The sequence below is a fragment of the Morchella sextelata genome, assembly GCF_020137385.1.
Source record: "Morchella sextelata strain SCLS chromosome Unknown scls_6, whole genome shotgun sequence".
NCBI classification, from domain to species: domain Eukaryota; kingdom Fungi; phylum Ascomycota; class Pezizomycetes; order Pezizales; family Morchellaceae; genus Morchella; species Morchella sextelata.
Genome location: NW_025408621.1, coordinates 473,427 through 492,534, shown reverse-complemented (window position 1 = coordinate 492,534; position 19,108 = coordinate 473,427). Strand labels below are relative to the sequence as shown.

Here is a 19,108-nt window from a genome sequence, read left to right as displayed (position 1 = left end):
GAACAACCCCCCCACCTCCCCATTCCTTGAAATTGATAATAATTACAACATGAAAAACCCTGCTTCCACACCCTCTCCCCGGGACACCGATTCCACGCGCCGACTGCAGCTTTCGATAGAGAAAAGCGAGATAAAGGAAAGAAACAAGTAGAATATAAAAAAAAAAGGAAGAGCTGGCAAGTATATATTTTTGTCTTATATCAACAAGTCTAGCCGCTAGCCGCTAGCAGCGTACGCCGCATCACCCGGTGCTGGGTCCGCCTCTACACCTGCTTTCGACATCTTTGCCGCCGAGCACCTCGACATGGTCGGTGAGCTGTGAGGAAGTTAGGTTAGCTTGTGTTCATTTTTACAACATGATATATCACTCATGGGGGTCAATCATACCTTCTAGAGATAACGTCCGTGAAGTAAAAGTTCTCTATCACCTTCTTCATGACGCCACCCGTTACTGGCGCGCCCTTGTTCGCCTCTACAAGTCCCACCTTGATACCCTGTGCACTCATTGATGTGTCCTCAACAATGTCGTATCTTGTAAGTGCGGGGCTGATCTGCTCCATCCTCGACCTCAGAGTGCTCAGGTCGTCGTAGCCAAGGTTTACGCCGAGTGCCTCTGCGGTGGCGCGGACGATCTTCCAGTCCTCGCGAGCAACGCCGGGCAGGCCGGTGGCGGCCCTGGTGAGCTGGACTCTTCCCTCGGTGTTGACGTAGGTGCCGCTCTTCTCGGTGTATGCTGCGCCGGGGAGGACGACGTCGGCGAACTGGGCTCCAATGTCTCCGTGGTGGCCCTGGTAGATGACGAACGCACCCTTGGGGATGTCCGCCTCGGTGATCTCGTCGGCACCAAGGAGCCAGACCATCTTGGGGGTGGTCTTGGCGGTCTCTAGGGATGGTGGGACAAAACCGACATCGTATGCTGCGGAGCGTGATGCGGCACGCTGGAGAACGTTGTAACCATTCCATTCGGGAGTAAGGAACTTGGAGCTGTTCTTGTCAAGGAAGGTACCAATGGTTTCGTACATGGCCTTGCCGTCCTGGTGCTCAGTGACACCGGAGCCGACGATGATCATGGGCCTCTTGGCGTTGAGAAGCTTCTTGCCGAAGGGGCCGGCGAGTGTCTTCTTGAGCGCTGCAGCGTCTTGACCAAGGTGCTCGTACTCGAAGGTTCCCTCGAACTGTTCACCGACGAGACCAATCTCGAGGTCGGAACGGAGCCACTGCTTACGAATGCGGGCGTTGAGCACTGCTGCCTCGTGGCGTGGGTTAGTTCCAACCAAGAGAATGGCATCAGCCTCCTCAATTCCACTGATGCGGGAATTGAAGAGGTAGTTGCTGCGGACATCAACACCGTGGGCGGGGGGGAGGTTTCCTTGGGGCTGGTCGAGGGTCAAGTTCTCAGAGCCGAGCTTGTTGGCAAGGTCCTTGAGGGCGACGAGGGACTCGGCTTCAACGAGATGTCCGGCAATAGCCTTGAACTCATCTCCCTTAGGGGCGAGGCGCTGGTGAGCTTCGTGGATCTCTCCAAGAACTTGCTCCCAGCTGGCAGGAAGGAACTTGTCATCGCGGCGGATCAGAGGCATTGTCAAACGCTGAGTCTTGAGACCATCACAAGCGAAACGGGTTTTGTCGTTAATCCATTCCTCGTTGACGTCGTCGTTAAGACGGGGGATCACACGCATCACCTCAAGACCACGGGCGTCGACACGGATGGCAGAGCCAAGAGCGTCAAGGACGTCGATGGACTCGACGGGCTTGAGTTCCCAGGGACGAGCACGGAAGGCATATGGCTTTGAGGTGAGGGCACCGACGGGGCAAAGGTCAATGACGTTTCCGGAAAGCTCAGAGTCGAGGTTTTTCTCGAGGTAGGTGCCGATCTGCATATCGTTTCCTCTTCCTGTAGATCCCAGCTCCGGGGCACCGGCAACATCGTTCGCGAATCTGATGCAACGGGTGCAGTGAATACACCTGTTCATAGAGGTCTTGATAAGAGGACCAATGTTCTTATCCTCAACAGCACGCTTTCCTCCAATCTCGTGGAAACGACCGCGGTCGCCTCCGTAACGCATGGACTGATCCTGGAGGTCGCATTCACCACCCTGATCGCAAATAGGGCAGTCGAGAGGGTGGTTGGCAAGGAGGAACTCCATCACGCCTTCGCGGGCTTTGTGAACGAGGGGAGTGTTAGTCTTGACTACCATGCCGGCTTGAACAGGCCTGTAATTGGTGAGTTGGCTTTCATTGGTGATGCCGGGAGTGGTGAGGGGGAGCGCACCATGCACATGAGGCAGCCGGCTTGGGTACTCTTTCTACCTCGACCAAGCACATACGACAGTTACCAGCAATCATGAGTTTTTCCTGTAGGTGTTGGTAGCGTCGTCAGTAATCTGTATGCACCACCGCCCATAACTCCCGGGTGTCTGGGGGCATCAGGGATGCAATTGGGAACTGTGGGGAAAAGGTAAAGGAAGCATGAATAGAACATACATGGTAGCAGTACCGGGGAATGGTAACTCCGGCTTTCTCACAAGCTTGGATCAATGCCGAACCCTGCTCGATCATGATTTTTTTCCCATCGATGGTGACCTCGACCTCGGCGGAGGCTCGGGCGGTGGCAGCGAATGATCTCCGCGCGGGGCAATTAGTGAGAAGTCGGCCAGCCGTGGGCTTCGCACTCCGTAATAATTTCTGTCGCATCATTTTGGAAGATTTTGAGATGCGAAAGAGGGAGTGGAGAGGGGGGAGAAGAAAGGGAGAAGGTGAAGTGGCGGGGGGGGCGAATTGATAAGAGGTGGGAGGGCGGGCTAATGACGATGAACGAGGGAAATCTCGCGTGAAACCGTCGACGTCCAGGGCGGCCAATGGCAGCGCGGCAATACAAATCAGATCGAATTAGTAAGCAGGTATCGCGTCACCAGAAATCACTCGTTCCAGTGGCACATGGCTGCTTATTTTATGTTTTGATTAGGTCTGTACAAGTCATATTGGAAACGAGTTCGTGGGGGGGTATTTTCATCATGGGAGTGAGCGTACACTCTAGCTATAGATGGACATATAACAGAAGCGGGGGAGCGCTAACAACCAAGGCAACAGAGCTTTAGATTGAGGATCGTAAGAAATATCTTACTCAGGTACATATAGTATTTTGGAAATTGTAAGAGCGATATTACATGATACTCTGGGGGTATATGTGAAATGTAAATGCACTTTATAAATTTAATCCGATCCGATCCTATGTACATGCAAGGACGATCAAAGAGATATTCCATGACCGCGGCTGAAGTTTTTCATAACACATACTTCTGAACGCCGCAGGGCTATCGGTGGAAGAAGGATCTCTACACCCATCAAAGGAGACATTAAATCCAGCAGGAAATGGGAGGGGTTAGACCTCCAGAGCTCTTCAATTGATCGAGTGACTAGCTTGGCACGCGTTTTACTATATATATGGGCGCAGGAAAAGTAACCCCACAACATCATTGCCCTGATATTGTGCTAATTAATATTGAGCCATCCGTATATATATATCTTCAGTTTAGTTGTGATTATCAGTGGTAATATAGACTTAGAAGCCTCGGGGCGAGGCCCGTTGAGTTAATTGTCCCAGTTAGAACCTCCAGGCCGATGTATGGGCTGTATGTGCTTGTTTGGTGAGGAAATATATGTACGGCGTTCCGTGTTGCGTTGCATGCAGTGTACTGTAGAGACCGATATATCGATGGAGTCAGAATGCGATACGAAAGTCATATTATACCTACAGACGGCGATTTAGCTGTAACGCCCTGGTTGCTCCCTCGGGTGTACATCCTGCATCTGGATTGATGTCACTCCCGTGGCGGTTGAAGCTAGAATACTTCCATATATCGGTGTGTGGGTAGTGTATTTCTGGGTTCTAAGATAGTGTATATGATGATGGGACATTGACTCTGATATCAATTTGATTAATACTGTACCTTATATTGTTCCTTCATCAAATATCACTCGCTCGCTACAGCGACTCGCGACTTGGTCTATTTTATTTCTTTGAGTCAGGGCTCATCGTGGTATCTTCTTCTCAGAGAAATTACAAGCTTAAAAATCTATATCTATATCGACAATGGCGGTTCTGGTATAGGCCGAACTGTACATGTACAGCCAAGGCGAGCATAAGAATCAAGAATCAAGGAGAGACGTAGGGCCCGAACAAAGATGCTAAAAAATTACAAGAAAACGAAGAAAAACCCTTCACCCTAGGCCTATAACTTTGGTAGTCCCTAGATTGTGGGGGCCTGCTCCGAGATATATACTTCCTGGACCATTCCAATCGATGCTTTCTGGCTTCTGTGGTTCCCGAACTCTAGATCTAGGCCGCTAACGCCAAGAAGGTTTAATTTAGCTAGGGTAATTGGTACTTCCTGTCGCGCTTAGTCTCGTGCCCACCCCCTACAAACAGCTCACTGCTTTCCGCTTCCGTCTTGATCTCGTTCCCATACAACCAGTTCTAATCAACTCGCATCTATCGACGTTTTTCCTTAGAATTTACCCCTTGCTATCGATTCTCCATCTACCTGGTCTTTCTATGGATTTTCCTATTCTGTTGAAGAATGGATAACATGTGGAGTTTATGCATGCGCTGACTGGTCTTTAGATGGGCCGGAGTTGAAGCCGGGATTAAGCTGGCATGTTATCGGCTCATCTAATGGGGCGAAGACTAGCATTTATCACTAATAAGAAATAGATGTGCCGTGTATGAGATGTGCACTTTGAGGAATATGATTAGACGAGTTTGATGAGTTTGATGAGTTTGACGAGTTTGAAAGTTTTTCTTTTTTTGTTAATTTGGTAGATACAGGTATAACATAGTTGTGCTCCAGCCAACATTTTATAACAGCTTTGAGCTCTTTAATTGCCAGGGTATTCGCTACGTCATATCATACCAACCACGATGGTAGTTGGTGGATCGAACGAGGGTGGAATCTAGTCATTGCGGTCCATGCGATACAGATCCGCCGGGAAGATGGCTTTAGAATATATAAGATCAGTATAATTATATATAATAAATAAAGCTAATATCGTGTAAAAGCCTGCTTCTGTGAGTCAGTAAAATAAGCAAGTTGTGATCAAAGATCAGAACAGTACACTACAGGACGAGCTTGAGTTCGGCCAAAGAACAGAAGATTATTTACCTTTAAGTTACTTCCTTACGCTCAAGTGTATCACACACTCGGTGAACCGCTAATAGTATTATTATGGTATACCCTAGCTTTGAAACATACGTGTATTTTCCAGTACAAAATGGGAGACCGTTAAGTTGGGCGGGGTGACCTTTGTTACAGCATGTAACAAAGTAGATGTACTGGCTGCTGACGTACCTACGTGTACCTACATGTACCTTGTACTCAACAGACGACTAGTCCGGCGTAATGCCTAGCTGCAGCACTGCAGCACTGCGGCACAAACATCTCGCACACCAAGCAAAGAGGGCCGTCAAATCACTTCTCGAACCTCAAGCACTAGACTGCCTGAGACACATGTACCTATTTTTCCATCGTTTCCATAATTACCACTACTCATAATTGATCCGACTGAGCCATTGCATAGAATTAATATTCTCTTGGAAGTCAACGAATATGTCCTTTTAAGCGTTACGCCTGTGCTCTATGAAGAATCGAGCTTATAGGATCCAGCATTTTCCTTAAGATGTCTTAGATTTCTTCGATTTTTTTGGGCCTCACTGGCTACGAAAGTACTCGAAGAAATCTCGTGAAACTGTACACTCGTCCATGCATAACACAAATACTACTCTAGCTCTCTAAGGACCGTGTCCCCAATTGAGATAAAGACCTTAGGTAATCTGTCAAATCACCTCCCATAGATCAGGAGCTCGAGCCAGATTCACTGATACAGCCACTCTGCAAAAGTGTTCGTGATTCCGATTTCGGAGTGAGACATTTCTCTATACATATGTAACCGTGGCGGACCATTAAAAACCCCAAGAGAAAACTTTCCCAGTGACCAATGGAGCCCGGAATCAATTAAGAATAAGATCAATGACCTATCTCCTTTTATATATAGCCACGAACTATATTATATATTTTTTTTTGTTTTGAATCTTTACATTAATAACATCAACATCACGGGTGCGCCACACTGCGCACTGACATTAAAACTAAATCACGAACACTTTTGCTGAGTGGCTGTACGTAGAATGTTTGTGTATTTACTGTATCGAGAAATTCTGGTGGTTGTACAGAGATATATAGTTTTTTTTTTATATACTTATTACTCTATTCGTATCTTCATCCGGTAATCTCTACTTAAAAAATCATCTCTGGCTTGTCATCCTCGAATTACTCTGGAAGTAGCATTGTGAGCTAGGTAATAAGGTTGCATTATTTTATGTTGGGATATTTCAACTTCATGATTCAGTGCTAACCGCATGGCGTTTTGTGTCGACCAGGAACCAACACAAAAATCACCTGAAGCTGATCTTTAGACCTACATTACACAGCTTACATGATGCGTAATGTTAGTTGTATTGAAATGTTTCTTAGATGAGTGAAAGGCGATAACTCGTGGCACAAAGTTTGGTTAGGAGTGGCGTTGAAATTGTAAGGAAACTCGCCATACTACAGTGCGATCTTCATCGAATCAATTGATTTGGAGATTTCTCAGATGAGAACGTAGAGATGAAGTCGCATTTAAGTATCTGTGCTCCCAGTGATAAGCATTCCCCGGTGCGGCTAAACCCGAAGCGGCTACATTAATCAGCGGACGTCCTCAGTCAGCCAGGCCTTCTCTCATTATTCACTCCCTTCATTTCTGCCGTCAACTTCTCTTCTCTTTCTCACTCACTTCTTTTTCTCCCATTTCTCATTCTCTTGTTTGCTGCCTGAGGGGAAGGCAGATACAAGATACATAATAATCAATCCCTTTTGGTTCTCACGCACATACCCAAATAAGTCGGAACCTCCCCAATCCCAATCCTCCCTCACCCTCCCCACCAGCCAGCGAATAGATACCCCCACCACCAATCACAACTGCAACCGCAACCATCCAACCCATCAGGTCCTACGTATGCTCAGCTCAAGTACATAAAGTACCACAGCCATACAATAAACCTGTGTGCATCGCCCATCTACACCAGGACACGAGACTTGCCAACCCCACATCTCCTGCCCACACAGCATCTCATCCTAAACACCCCCATTCATCAGACTTATCTGCCATAACCTCCTACCAGTCACTACCCACCATCTACTCCTGGTTTGCCTCTAGACGGCATTGATCCAAAGTAGACCCAGCGAAACCAGCGGCAACTTCAACACAGTCGGTTCCCGTGGTATCACAAACCACGCCGACTGTGTCGTAGGAGCTGCGTTCTCCGAGTGGTGAAAATGAACCACCCGTACCCTACAGCCGTACCGCCGGCAGTCCCCAATGCTCAATTTCGGCGCAGGGACGGCCCTAGAATGTACCAGGCAGCTGCTGCGGCGTACTATTATCCGCAACAATTTCATCCTCAAGCCCACACACCGCCACCTCCCCCGGTGATTGTAAGGTCGCCGCACCCACACCAGGTCACAAAACCTCCACCTCCACCTCCACCTCCACCACCACCTCCGCCGCCAGCCCCAGTTGTAACGAGTCCGGTGGTGAAGGCCGCAACCCCACCGCCGCCTCCTCCACCAGTTGTGAGGACTCAATATCAACCTCAAGTACTTTGACCATTCCCTGTAAATGTGGATTATCATCTGAGCACGTTGCTAACTTTGTGAAGCTACCATGGTACTCTGCCCCGGACGAACCTTTCCCACGTAGACGTCGGCGAAGAAAGGCCTCCGCTCTTACTACTCAGGTGTCTGCCCCTAGCAGAGCCCGTTCCTGCAGCGGAGGAGACTGTACCTGTTGTACCGGAAGTTCCTACTCTTGAGACAGCGCAAGCTCCCTCTACTGTTTCAGACATTCAAACGCCTACTACCACATGCCCACCTTCTGAAGCCGGCTCAGCAGTTGTCTCGGCACTCATCTCCACTGCTCCACCACCAGCTGCAGCTTTTGTTCCGGCCACTACACCCGCATCCGTACCTGCACCCGCATCCGTACCTGCACCCGCGCCTGCGCCTGCGCCTACCCTTGCCCCTACTGCCATTGTACAGAAGCCTGTTCCTGCAGTACCCGCAGTTCCTATACCTGCGCTACCCGCGGTGCCAATTATCAAGGCCAAAGCCAAGCCCGCTCCTAAATCTCAAACGGAACCGGCTAAGCCTGTGACTATCAGTCCCTTGGAACCCAGCGCGATCCCCAAGGATGCAAGTGTTAAAGAATCAGCTCCGAAGGATGTAACTCCTAAGGATGTAACTCCTAAGGATGTAACTCCTAAGGATGTAACTCCGAAGGATGTAACTCCTAAGGATGTAACTCCTAAGGATGTAACTCCTAAGGATGTAACTCCTAAGGATGTAGCCCCTAAGATACAGCTCCTAAGGATGTAGCCCTTAAAGATACAGCTCCTAAGGATACAACTTCAGTGACACCAGCACTGCCCACTGCTGTCAGTGAACCCGTTGCTGTTGCGCCGCCCCCACCCCCGGCCGCGCCCAAATCCTGGGCCGACTTGGTGAAAGCAAAGAATGCCGCCGCGCCCGCAGGTATCGCAGGGGCAAAGGTCGAGCAGCAGCGCACGGTTGTCATAAAGGGAAATGGAATTGTAACAAACTCACTATCAGATATTTTGATTAACTTCACGATTCCGAGTGAGAAGAATGTTACTAGCCCATTCTTGGAACCTAGGGGATTGGTCAATACCGGTAATATGTGCTTTATGAATGCTGTAAGTTGTTCTGACGTCAGAGCGGCAGACCTTTGAGAATTCGTGGCTAACGAGACCTTAGGTTTTGCAAATGCTGGTGTTTTGCGGACCTTTTTACTACTTCTTAGACCACCTTTCAAAACAAGTCGCACACAGCTTTAAAACGGACACGCCTTTAATTGATGCAATGTAAGTACTTGATATTATATTCTAGAAAAATTGAGTTTCGATGTTAATGCGACTCAGGATCATGTTTATGCGTGAATTCCGCGTCATTAGCCCTTCAGTTGCCCAATCACAGCCTTCGACACTCAAGGCTCAGGATTTTGAGGCTTTTGGTGAGCCATTTGTCCCTGAATTCCTATATGAGGTTATACGGAGTATGCAGAGCTTCGCACATATGAAGGTAATTTTTACCCAAACCCACCACTTTTTGAGGTGCTAATATTGTATAGCGGGGCCACCAACAAGATGCCGAAGAATTTCTAGGATTTCTTCTAGATGGTCTGCATGAGGAGGCCATTAAAGTTATGTCAAAATCCCAGCCTAGCGGTACTTCCACCCCCACTCAGAATGGTACTTCGACTCCCACAGAAGAGTCCTTGGAATCGGGCTGGATGGAAGTAGGTCATAAACAGAGGACCTTGACTACTCGTACCACAGAGATAATCGAATCTCCAATCACCAAGATCTTTGGTGGTAAGCTTCGAAGCGAGTTCAAGGTACCGGGGTTGAAGACCAGTGTTACACTCGAACCTTACACACCCCTGCAACTCGATATTCAGAGTCCAGATGTTAGGAGTGTTACAGATGCGCTAAGACACATGGCCGTAGTTGAAAAATTACAAGGAGATTACAACCCTGCAAAAGGCCCTAATATTACAGCTACTAAACAAGTTCTCATCGAGACCTTGCCGCCGGTCTTAATACTGCAACTGAAGAGATTCCAGTACGACAACACAAGCGGCGTTCAGAAGATTTGGAAAAGGATCGGGTACCCCCTTGTTCTTGAAATTCCACTAGAAGCCATGAGCTATAACAAACGTGCTGGACCACCGCAAAAGTACCGATTGATTGGTGTCGTCTACCATCACGGCAAGAGTGCAAGTGGAGGACACTACACGGTCGATGTCCAAAGGCAAGATGCAAAGAGCTGGATTAGACTTGACGACACAGTCATTAAGAGGGTTGGTAGTGATGAGGTTAGGATTGACGTAAAGGTAGAAGAGGAGGGTGAAGAGGACGGTTGGGTGAACGCTGCGTGGGAAGCAGTGAACGGTGCAAATGGTAAAGGCACGGGAGAGGGTGCGAAATGGGTTGGCGAAGGTGGAAAGGTGGCGTATATCTTGTTTTATCAAAAGTTTTAGGTGGTTTAGTTCTCGCAAATGTTTCTTCTCTCCTTCTCTCACACTCTCTCAACCTCTCTCACTATTTCCCTCTTTAGTCATTCATACCTTTTCCTTCTAACTCTTCTACTTTGCTTTTCTTGTATCTTCTTTTTTCATTCTACCTCTTACTATTTTCTCCTGTTCTTCTTCTCTCTCATATACTCTCAATAGTCTCCTCATATTTCTGCTTCTATGTACTCCCTATTTTTTCATATCTTCTTTCTGGATTCGGAGTAGACGGGGTAGTTACGGGATCGATCGAAAAAAGAAAAAAATTGGGATGGATGGGGGCGAAAGGAATGGGAAAAGTTTGCTTGTTTGGTTTTTTTTTTCCATTATTTTTATTTTTCTTTGTATGTTCATGCTACATGAGTATACGTTGGTGAGCTCGTGCATGGAAGATGAGTGGTTATTAGTGCGTAGGGACGGTGGTTATTAGTGCTCTGAGAGGTGTTGGGTGATCGTCTCATCCTTTTTTTTTTGGTATGAGCGGTGATGGCATATGGGGTTTGTTGTAGAGTATGTAGCGTAAATAGCTTGTCTTGTGGGTTTCGTTCAATTTTCTTTGGTTGGTTGATGGATAGCTGGGTGGCTGGCTGGATTGGCGTCAAGGTATGTATATACTTTGAATATCAGGAGAAAAAATACAGAAGAAGAAAAAAGGAAAACGGGGGTTTGTTTTAGGTCTTTCGAGGGTTGAATATGGTGGTTCATGAGCGGTCACTCGGGCTCCTCGGGTAAAGCTTTCGGCGGAAGGGCTGGGCGGGGGACTAGCAAGGATTGCGGGCTTAGGTCTTGGGGGAATAGAATTTAGGGTCAGATCATTGAACTCAGTTATCTCGGCAGTTAGTAATGCGTGATCGATAAAACCACGAAGAATGTTGTTCCTTACTTGAAAACTGTCAACTGCAGCTGGAAAGATATGGTTTTAGGATTCGAAAGTTCGGTGAGGAAATATGGTCAATTTCTACGTACTGTTGAAATGAGAGTTAATTTGTTTCTCCAAGGTATTAACCGTCTTTAACATGTCTCTGCTGTTGTTTGATAATCCATTTACCTATCAGATGTTGTTTGCTCATTCACTCTAAATACAGTTGTTCGAGGCGCTAGAATTCGAATATCCTTGAGCTCCCTTATATATCTAGATGGGAAGCTTGCTGGGTACGGCCACCACCCAGGAGTTTGTTTCTAAGAAGTGCGAAACATGAATTTATGCACCGTAAACATCAGTAGATCCTGCACAGGTCCTCTCCACAGCCCAAATTTCCGACCCAAGATAATTTTATGCATCAGCGGACGTCTGTGCAACAAATGACGGGGTTTGGGTTGCGATATGCATCAGTGCTAGCTTGACATGCGCCCATCTTGGGGATCCTCTCCCTCTCTCTCTCGACGACATAAGCTGCTGCGCAACACAACCAGCATCAACCGCATTCAAAGGTTGCGCGAACAGAACCAGAGCGCGATACGATCAGCAGGGTGAGGGCAACAAACACGTCCGTTATTAAAACTTCTCACAGTGAATCTGGTCTCTCGGCATGCCGCGTGAAACAAACGTATGAACTCGAAACCTTCTACCCTGCATTCCACCAAGATCTCCCAGCAAACCCACCAGCCCACTCCTCGTAGGCAACCCACAACTCCAATCTCTAGCTCAGAAGAGATAAATCACAGCGATCGCTAGATCAAATGCCATTTGTTCCTGGGTCTGACACAGATATGCTTGACGCGCCTAATGGTACGTCTGCGGCTCATATCGAAAACCCACCTACCTTTCCGATCTGTGTAAACGGGCATGCAGACGTTACTTTTACCGGCCCCTACGACCCTTCTCGAAGCGAGCATGCTTCACCCGCGGCTGACCAGACGTCTGCAATAACGCTGAGACTTTCCGGCGACGTGTCTGCATCGAGGGAGGATTCGACAGGAAAGGACCGTCAAATGTCGCCCAATAAGGCACTTCCAATATCAAGTCTCAAAACGGGACTATGTTACGACATTCGTATGATGTATCATGAACAAATCAATGAGGACGATCACCCAGAGCAGCCCAAACGAATATTCTCCATATATAGTGCGCTGGTAGGTGCTGGCTTTGTTGAGGATCAAGCTCTCAAGGGAGCCTTCAAGGATGGGATCATGAAGCGGATAGACGCAAGAGAGGTGACAGAAGATGAAGCTCTGTTGGCGCACTCTAAGGATCACTGGGACTACATCTCTAGCACCTCTGGTATGTTATGAATGGCTCTTTGCTTTCTCTAGCTTCTTATCCTCGTTGACCGGGGTTGGGCTTGGGGGGTTAATCGTAGTTTGACTTGTTTGTTGACTTGTTCCTGCTGGTTTAGCGATGGATCCTCTCGCCCTGAGAGAGGCATGGCAAGAAGGGGACTCTGTCTACTTCTGTCCGGATAGTTTCTCTAGCGCAAAGCTCTCTTGCGGGGGTGTAATCGAATGTGCAACAGCAGTCGTTGAGAGCAAGGTAAAGAATGCAATTGCTGTTGTGCGGCCGCCGGGTCACCACGCCGAGTTTCACAAGCCAATGGGCTTTTGTCTGTTTAATAATGTCTGCGTTGCTGCCCAAGTGATGCTAAAGAGATACCCGGAAACAATCCGTAAGGTATTGATATTGGATTGGTAAGTTTTCAACCTTTGTGAATTTCAGAACCTTGTGCTGATTCATGTGGCGAAGGGATGTACACCATGGTAGGGCCCCGCTTTAATTTGGCTGATATTTTGCCCAATGCTGAGGTTATCTGAAAAAGGAAACGGAACCCAGGCCATCTTTTATGATAATCCTCATGTACTCTACATGTCGATACATAGATTTGATGGTGGGAAATTCTATCCCGAGGGCCAACATGGGAATTTTGACAAGTGTGGGGTGGACGAAGGCGTTGGGATGTAAGCATCTTGAATCTAATTCCTTTTCTTAGTCCTGTTACTAATCTTCCAGGAATGTAAACGTTCCTTGGAACAATATTGATGGTGGTATGGGTGATGGCGACTACATGTACGCGTTTCAGCGTGTTATCATGCCTATTGCTCTAGAGTTCGACCCCGATTTGGTTCTCAGTGGGTGTGCCCTCCCATGAGAGTCTGATAATGTTTCTTACGTACCTTTTAGTTTCTGCTGGGTTCGATGCCGCGGTAGGTGATGAATTAGGAAAATGCATGGTGACTCCAGCTGGCTATGCGCACATGACACATATGTTGATGAGACTCGCAAACGGAAAGGTTGTCGTTTGTTTGGAGGTAAGGGAAAAGTTCACCACTAGACTGTCCGGTTTCTAATCCTGCTCAGGGAGGTTATAACCTAGATTCTATATCCCACTCAGCCTTGGCAGTCACCAAGGTACTACTTGGAGAACCACCCGGGAGACTTCATGATGGGGATAAAGTCAGACCATCGGCCTCGAGGGATGTCGAAAAATGTGTTATGCAGCAGTCACGATACTGGCGCTGCATGAGACTCACAGAGTCAGGTAACTTGAACCCCCCGAGCCATTTACCAAAGCAACGAGCCGCCTAACTAGTGTAGATCCTATGGAGAAAACAAATTCCTATCGGTTGCACGGTAAGGGCGTTGAGTCTATAAAAATAGAACCCTTTAAAAGTACTGATAAGAGGTATGGCAAAGATGTCATCAGATCCCATCAAGCGAAGGTATTGTGGGAGAAGCACAGGATGTCGGATTTGAAAATATTTAGAGACACCATCTCTGTGTCCTTTGAGAACCAAGTTCTTGCGACGTAAGTAATTCTTCCAATTTTCCCAGAAGGTATTCTAACAAATACAGAACAAATTCTTATAAAGCTGAGACATTAGTCCTGCTTGTACATGACCCGTACGTAACGATATAAACCATGCACAAGAATCTTCATCAGTACCTCTTGGTCTAATCATTCAGTTGCGTCTGTTTTGTGAGATACGAGGGAAAAGACCGTCGGTATGGGCACTCCTGGATTCCAATATGATAAACAGGATTGCGCCCCACAACGCCTTGCTGGTACACCCATTCACTCATTCACTCCTCCCCAGTCCAGCTAATTCACGCGATTCTACTTAACTCGGGGGAGGGCAGATATTGGGTTTAGGCTAACGCAGTATTTTTTTCGCGGGTTTTAGGAAGATGTAGGTAACATGTACATCGATTGGGCCGTGCAGAGAGGATATGCTGTCATGGACGTAAATATACCACAGGCTTTGACCACCAAAGAGGTATCTATTCCTTTCATGTGTGTAAGATTGCGACTCATTATTCATGAAGGGCACATTGGCCGAACAGCACGAATACGAAGTAATGAGGCAAACGGAAGAAATTTGCATGTACCTTTGGGATAATTACATTGAGTAGGTTTATAGCACCTATTATAGAGTGTAATCAGTAGCTGATTTTTGATAGGATTTCTGATGCCAAGAATATAATACTCATGGGCGTTGGAGATGCCTTTGTTGGGATATTATATCTCCTAGCTAACCGGGGTAATAAACCACGATCAATGTTGTGGTTGATCAGTGCTGACTTGCAGTTAGAGTGCCGTGAACGCGTCAAAGGGGTCATTGGCATAGTCGGTGATGAGAACGGCCTCAGGGCCTGTAAGCCCGGAATCCACGGCGACATACTCATCGACTGGTACTTTAATGTAAAGCGACCATGTAGCCAACTTGGACCAGCCAAGTAACCAGCTAACAGATTATAGAATTCCTTGATCTTTTGCACCCAAGAGCATAACGTTTGGGGGGTAAGACGAGGAAAGAAGAAACACGGCACGATCCGCAAATCACCTGCGACCAACCTTCAGGATGTACTGCGCGAAGCATACGACGAAATGACACAATGGCTCACGGATAGACTTCCCCCACCCCCACCCCCACCCCCCACCATCATACGAAGACCTAGCAGTTCTTAGCTTCGTTTTGCACACAACTTCCCATTCCCCTATTTATCTCATCATTTAAAAGTTCCCTATAATCCTACCACAATCCTGGCATAGGGGATTGTATTCATCCTTTCCCATCCTTACCACCCTTAACACCTTTTCCACCCTTTCCACCCCTTCCCCACTTTTTTTTCACGCTGCCACTGTGCTCTGGGTGGATTGTAAATTAGTTTGTGTGTATCTGTTTCTGCAGTTATCTCGTCTCTCCATCTTGACGTATTTACTGAGGGGGATTTAGAAAGGTGTCAGCATAAAACTCCTGAAGGGAATTGTAGTAATTTTTGACATGTCGAGGTTGCATGGCGTCGGTGCCGAGTGTGCCAGCTGTCAAATTTGTCGTTGGTATTGATAACTAGCGGTAATATCATTCTCGTCAAGCTTGCGGTAGGAGGCATACATAGATGTTTTCTTTTTTTTCGTTGGAATTGGGCTATATAGTCGAAGCTCGTTATATGGATGTCTAAATTGGGATAAAGCTGCCTGAGGGGGATGTACTCTTGTAGGGAGAAAAGTGCATCAGGTTTTGGGAGTTGAACGGTCGAGTGATCAAGCATGCTTGGCCAAGCTGCACGTGAGTGGGCATGGGACTGGCGCACGCGATCGTTTCCAGTCATGTGTATGTATGTGCGCCCACCTGGACAAGCTAGGCAACGAAATACGCTTTTGAGACCTTGGTATCTTTTTTCCCTTCTCTTGGCTTCTTGGCTTGTGAAGTTTCATGAGATGTCACTCGGTAGTGTTGAGCACTCGAATGAGGAATCTGGAGATTGGTTGATTAGTTATTTTATCTATTAACTAGCTACATGCACTCAAATGCAGAGGAAACAACACTGAAAAAGAAAAAAGAAAAAACTATAAGAATATCTATATACCCGCACCCAATCTAGCCCCCTATCCTTCTAAACTCCACCCGCTCAAAGCAATGGTAATATCAATCTAACCAACCAACCAACCATCTATCTAACCCCCAAGTTTAACTAATTCAACAAAATGGTGACCACGCCGCCATCCTCGCCCTCGACCCTTATCGCCGCCTCCTCCCCCACAAGCGCATACCGCCTTCTCACCAACTCAAATACAATCAGCCCCGCACTCGTACTCGGCACCTGGCGCAGCGTATTCATCACAAACCCTCTATACAGCCACCTCGCCCATCCGCCAACCTTCTCCTTCTGCAGCGCACACTGCACCCACGTATCCCTATACGCATTCGCATACACCCTCCACGCCGCCTTCACCCCCGCGCCCCCACCCCGCGGCGCCAGCTTCTCGGCATAATCCATCGACTCCAGCCGTCCCCAATGCACATCCTGCACCTTCCCCAGTGGATGCTGCACCACCTGCTGCAACACACTCGCCGAGATCCCCGCGGCCAGCAGGAACGCCGGCTCCATCGTAAAATGGGGCTTCACCGTCGTCTCTTCGCCTGGCCGGAGGCCACGCCCATAGTACCACCGCGCATAGCCGTAGAAGCCCTGCTGCTTGACGCCCTCGAAAGCCGCAAAGAATACGCCGTAGCCGAGGCTCTCTTTGAGCAGTGAGAGGCCGTAGCCGGCGAAGACGCCGCGCGGGCCGATCTCGCGGAGCTTGTGGTGGGCGTACGTCCACATGGACGAGTATTGGCCGGTGAGCATTTCGCTGACTTTGAAGCGGATGACGATGGCGTCGAGGGGGGCGGCGACGATGGATTGGAGGGTGCCGGCGAGGAGACCGGCGGTGAAGGTGGCGGTGGGGGACGGTGGGGGGTGCACTCGGCGGGAGTGGTGGGAGGAGGGGGCGTGTAGGGTCGAGAGGGTGGTGAGGTAGGTGGTGTAGAGGAGGGCGCCGACGGAGGCGTTTGCTATTAGGGGTGGGAGGACTAGAGGAGGGGGGAGGTCAGTATATATGGGCTTTTGGATACGTTTTGGGGTTTTGTGGGGGCGGTGATCATTGGTGGGTGGTTCGATCATTGGTCCTACCTTGGTTCGGGATGAAGCCCCAGCCGTAGTGCTTGACGGCGTGGGCGAGCAGCAGCGGCGTCGTCTGCCGGAAAGACCATCTCTCGCCCGCCTGGATCAGTGGGTTCACGGCGCGCACCATTTGCTGTGTTTCCTTCCTCATTAGCCGTCTCCATGATCATGATATCCCGGCTCCCATATAACCCATAGTATTCCTCATAAGTAAATAAAGAATAATAAAAATTCACAACCCACCATATAATCCACCCTCATCCTAAAAAACGCCTTTACCGGCGCCCTAAAGTAAAAAGCCACCAGCTGCGTGCCCACGGCCCGAACTCCCGCCGCGGACGTGCCTTGCACGATGTTGTTTGCGGGCTTTCGGGCGGCCGCGGCGGCGTCGGCATCGCCGCGGGAGGTCGGGATCGAGGGGTCGTAGAGATCTTTGGTCATGGCGGCATCGGGCGTTGGAGTTGGAGAATTTGGGGGAGTTGTTTATCACAGACTCGGTGGGTGTTTAAGTAGGTCTGCTAGGGCAAGAAAGGGAAAGGTAAGGCGCGAGACAGGGTGCTCTTGAGCCTCAAAGCTTGGGTTTGGGCCCCACCAATCAACCCCGCGATACCAAGCGCTGCACAACCACCACAGCTCTCTACCAAGTATCTACAGCTCTCTACATATCTACAGCTCTACCTACCTACAGCTCTCTACTCTCTATACACAGCTCTACTCACACATACCCCCTCAACAGCTCCATCACAGCCATGGTGACCGCCACAACCCCGCTCTCCATCTACCCCGACCACTACGACTTCCCCCCCTTCTTCACCAGATACGCCCCCCCCCCCCCTCCCTCCTCTGCCTCTCCCAGCTAACACCCCCACACACAGCCAAACGAAACTACCTGGACCGCCCAACGCACAATCTGGGCCTCCTTCATCCTCGACTACTGCCGCCACCACCGTCTCTGGCGCCTGCACGTATCTGACGCCCTCGAAACCGACCTCTTCTGGAACAAGAAGCTCTCCCGTACCCCCCTCCCCTCCCTTCTTCCTTCTCCTTCACTCTCACCCGCAGACAAGCCGGCTAACGCCGGCGAAACAGGCCGACTATCCCCCAAGGACGCAGCGGCAATCCTGGAGTGGATGGCGGGCGAGGGCATGATTGCGTGGGACGGCGCGGCGGCCGTGGTGTATTGGCGCAGTGCGGAGGAGTGGGCGGAGGCTATATATCAGTGGATTGATGCGACGGGGCAGAAGGGGAGTGTGTTGACGCTGTATGAGATCTCGGAGGGGGACTTGACGGTTTCTCAAGGTGAGTGCGGAGGGGGAGGGGGAGCAGGGGGAGAGGAGGGGGGGAGAAAGTGGCTAACAGGTGGGTGTGTGATAGAGTTCCATGGCATTGACCCGTTGATATTAAGGAAGGCGCTGGATGTGCTCGTCAAGAGGGGGAGTGCGCAGGTGTTTGGGAGTGAGGATGAGAGGGGTGTTAAGTTTTTCTGAGGGTCGGCCTATTCTCGATATCGTCCGGGGAGGGAGTGTTTTATTTTTTTCATTTTTTAGTAATATGTTTGGTACAGTATATGCATAGCTAGTATTTTGTATTTTATTGTAGGAGAAGGGAGGGGAGGTAGCTCTGCCGGCGCTGGCGTAGTGGTAATGTTCACTGAAAGGTAATAATGAATGAAATACGATCCCCGACTCGACTGTCCCGACTCCCGAATGTGCTGGACGGTAATTGAAAAAACAACCCTAAACCCATATCCGAGTGACAATATGTGAAACATGGCAGATCTATCTAGCAAGAATACTAATCATTTAAAGTATATGCTTGGATGAGCCTGACTAGGTTTTTTCTCTTTGTTTTCGGCATATATAGTTAGTGGTTTGGGATGCAGTGGCAGCAGCATTAAGTATATCAATAAATGCATTTTTACTGAACGTTGTTGCGATACACTTGTGGCTATAATGCCTTATATACCCCGGGTTATAAGTTTATCCACTCTGGTTTCTAGTTTTTGGTTTTCTTATGATCAGCTACAAGTATGGTTTACACGTA

General features: G+C 48.7%; 5 protein-coding genes across 5 annotated transcripts; 3 read left to right on the top strand and 2 right to left on the bottom strand.

Moving 5' to 3' along the window:
- Nucleotides 1–216: 216 nt before the first annotated feature.
- H6S33_011273 (uncharacterized protein) lies at nt 217–2,697 on the bottom strand (the record flags this gene model as incomplete). The annotated part of the gene is made up of 4 exons (XM_044842617.1): nt 217–316; nt 388–2,214; nt 2,273–2,355; nt 2,485–2,697. 4 exons carry the CDS (start codon nt 2,695–2,697, stop codon nt 217–219), a joined length of 2,223 nt encoding a protein of 740 aa, XP_044696041.1.
- Nucleotides 2,698–7,373: 4,676 nt separating this feature from the next.
- Nucleotides 7,374–10,155, top strand: H6S33_011272 (uncharacterized protein; the record flags this gene model as incomplete). Its single annotated transcript, XM_044842616.1, has 7 exons — nt 7,374–7,694; nt 7,757–7,793; nt 7,852–8,408; nt 8,465–8,809; nt 8,871–8,977; nt 9,035–9,194; nt 9,244–10,155. The coding sequence occupies 7 exons, from the start codon at nt 7,374–7,376 to the stop codon at nt 10,153–10,155; spliced, it is 2,439 nt and encodes an 812-aa protein (XP_044696040.1).
- Nucleotides 10,156–11,865: 1,710 nt separating this feature from the next.
- On the top strand, nt 11,866–15,086 carry H6S33_011271 (uncharacterized protein; the record flags this gene model as incomplete). Its single annotated transcript, XM_044842614.1, has 16 exons — nt 11,866–12,406; nt 12,522–12,810; nt 12,866–12,879; nt 12,939–13,077; nt 13,130–13,248; nt 13,301–13,428; nt 13,478–13,658; nt 13,715–13,750; nt 13,814–13,925; nt 13,973–14,020; nt 14,116–14,182; nt 14,302–14,394; nt 14,444–14,526; nt 14,579–14,658; nt 14,710–14,819; nt 14,877–15,086. The coding sequence occupies 16 exons, from the start codon at nt 11,866–11,868 to the stop codon at nt 15,084–15,086; spliced, it is 2,250 nt and encodes a 749-aa protein (XP_044696039.1).
- Nucleotides 15,087–16,093: 1,007 nt separating this feature from the next.
- H6S33_011270 (uncharacterized protein) lies at nt 16,094–17,506 on the bottom strand (the record flags this gene model as incomplete). Its single annotated transcript, XM_044842613.1, has 3 exons — nt 16,094–16,974; nt 17,075–17,198; nt 17,309–17,506. The coding sequence occupies 3 exons, from the start codon at nt 17,504–17,506 to the stop codon at nt 16,094–16,096; spliced, it is 1,203 nt and encodes a 400-aa protein (XP_044696038.1).
- Nucleotides 17,507–17,814: 308 nt separating this feature from the next.
- Nucleotides 17,815–18,552, top strand: H6S33_011269 (uncharacterized protein; the record flags this gene model as incomplete). The annotated part of the gene is made up of 3 exons (XM_044842612.1): nt 17,815–17,886; nt 17,941–18,364; nt 18,440–18,552. 3 exons carry the CDS (start codon nt 17,815–17,817, stop codon nt 18,550–18,552), a joined length of 609 nt encoding a protein of 202 aa, XP_044696037.1.
- Between the last annotated feature and the right edge of the window lie 556 nt (nt 18,553–19,108).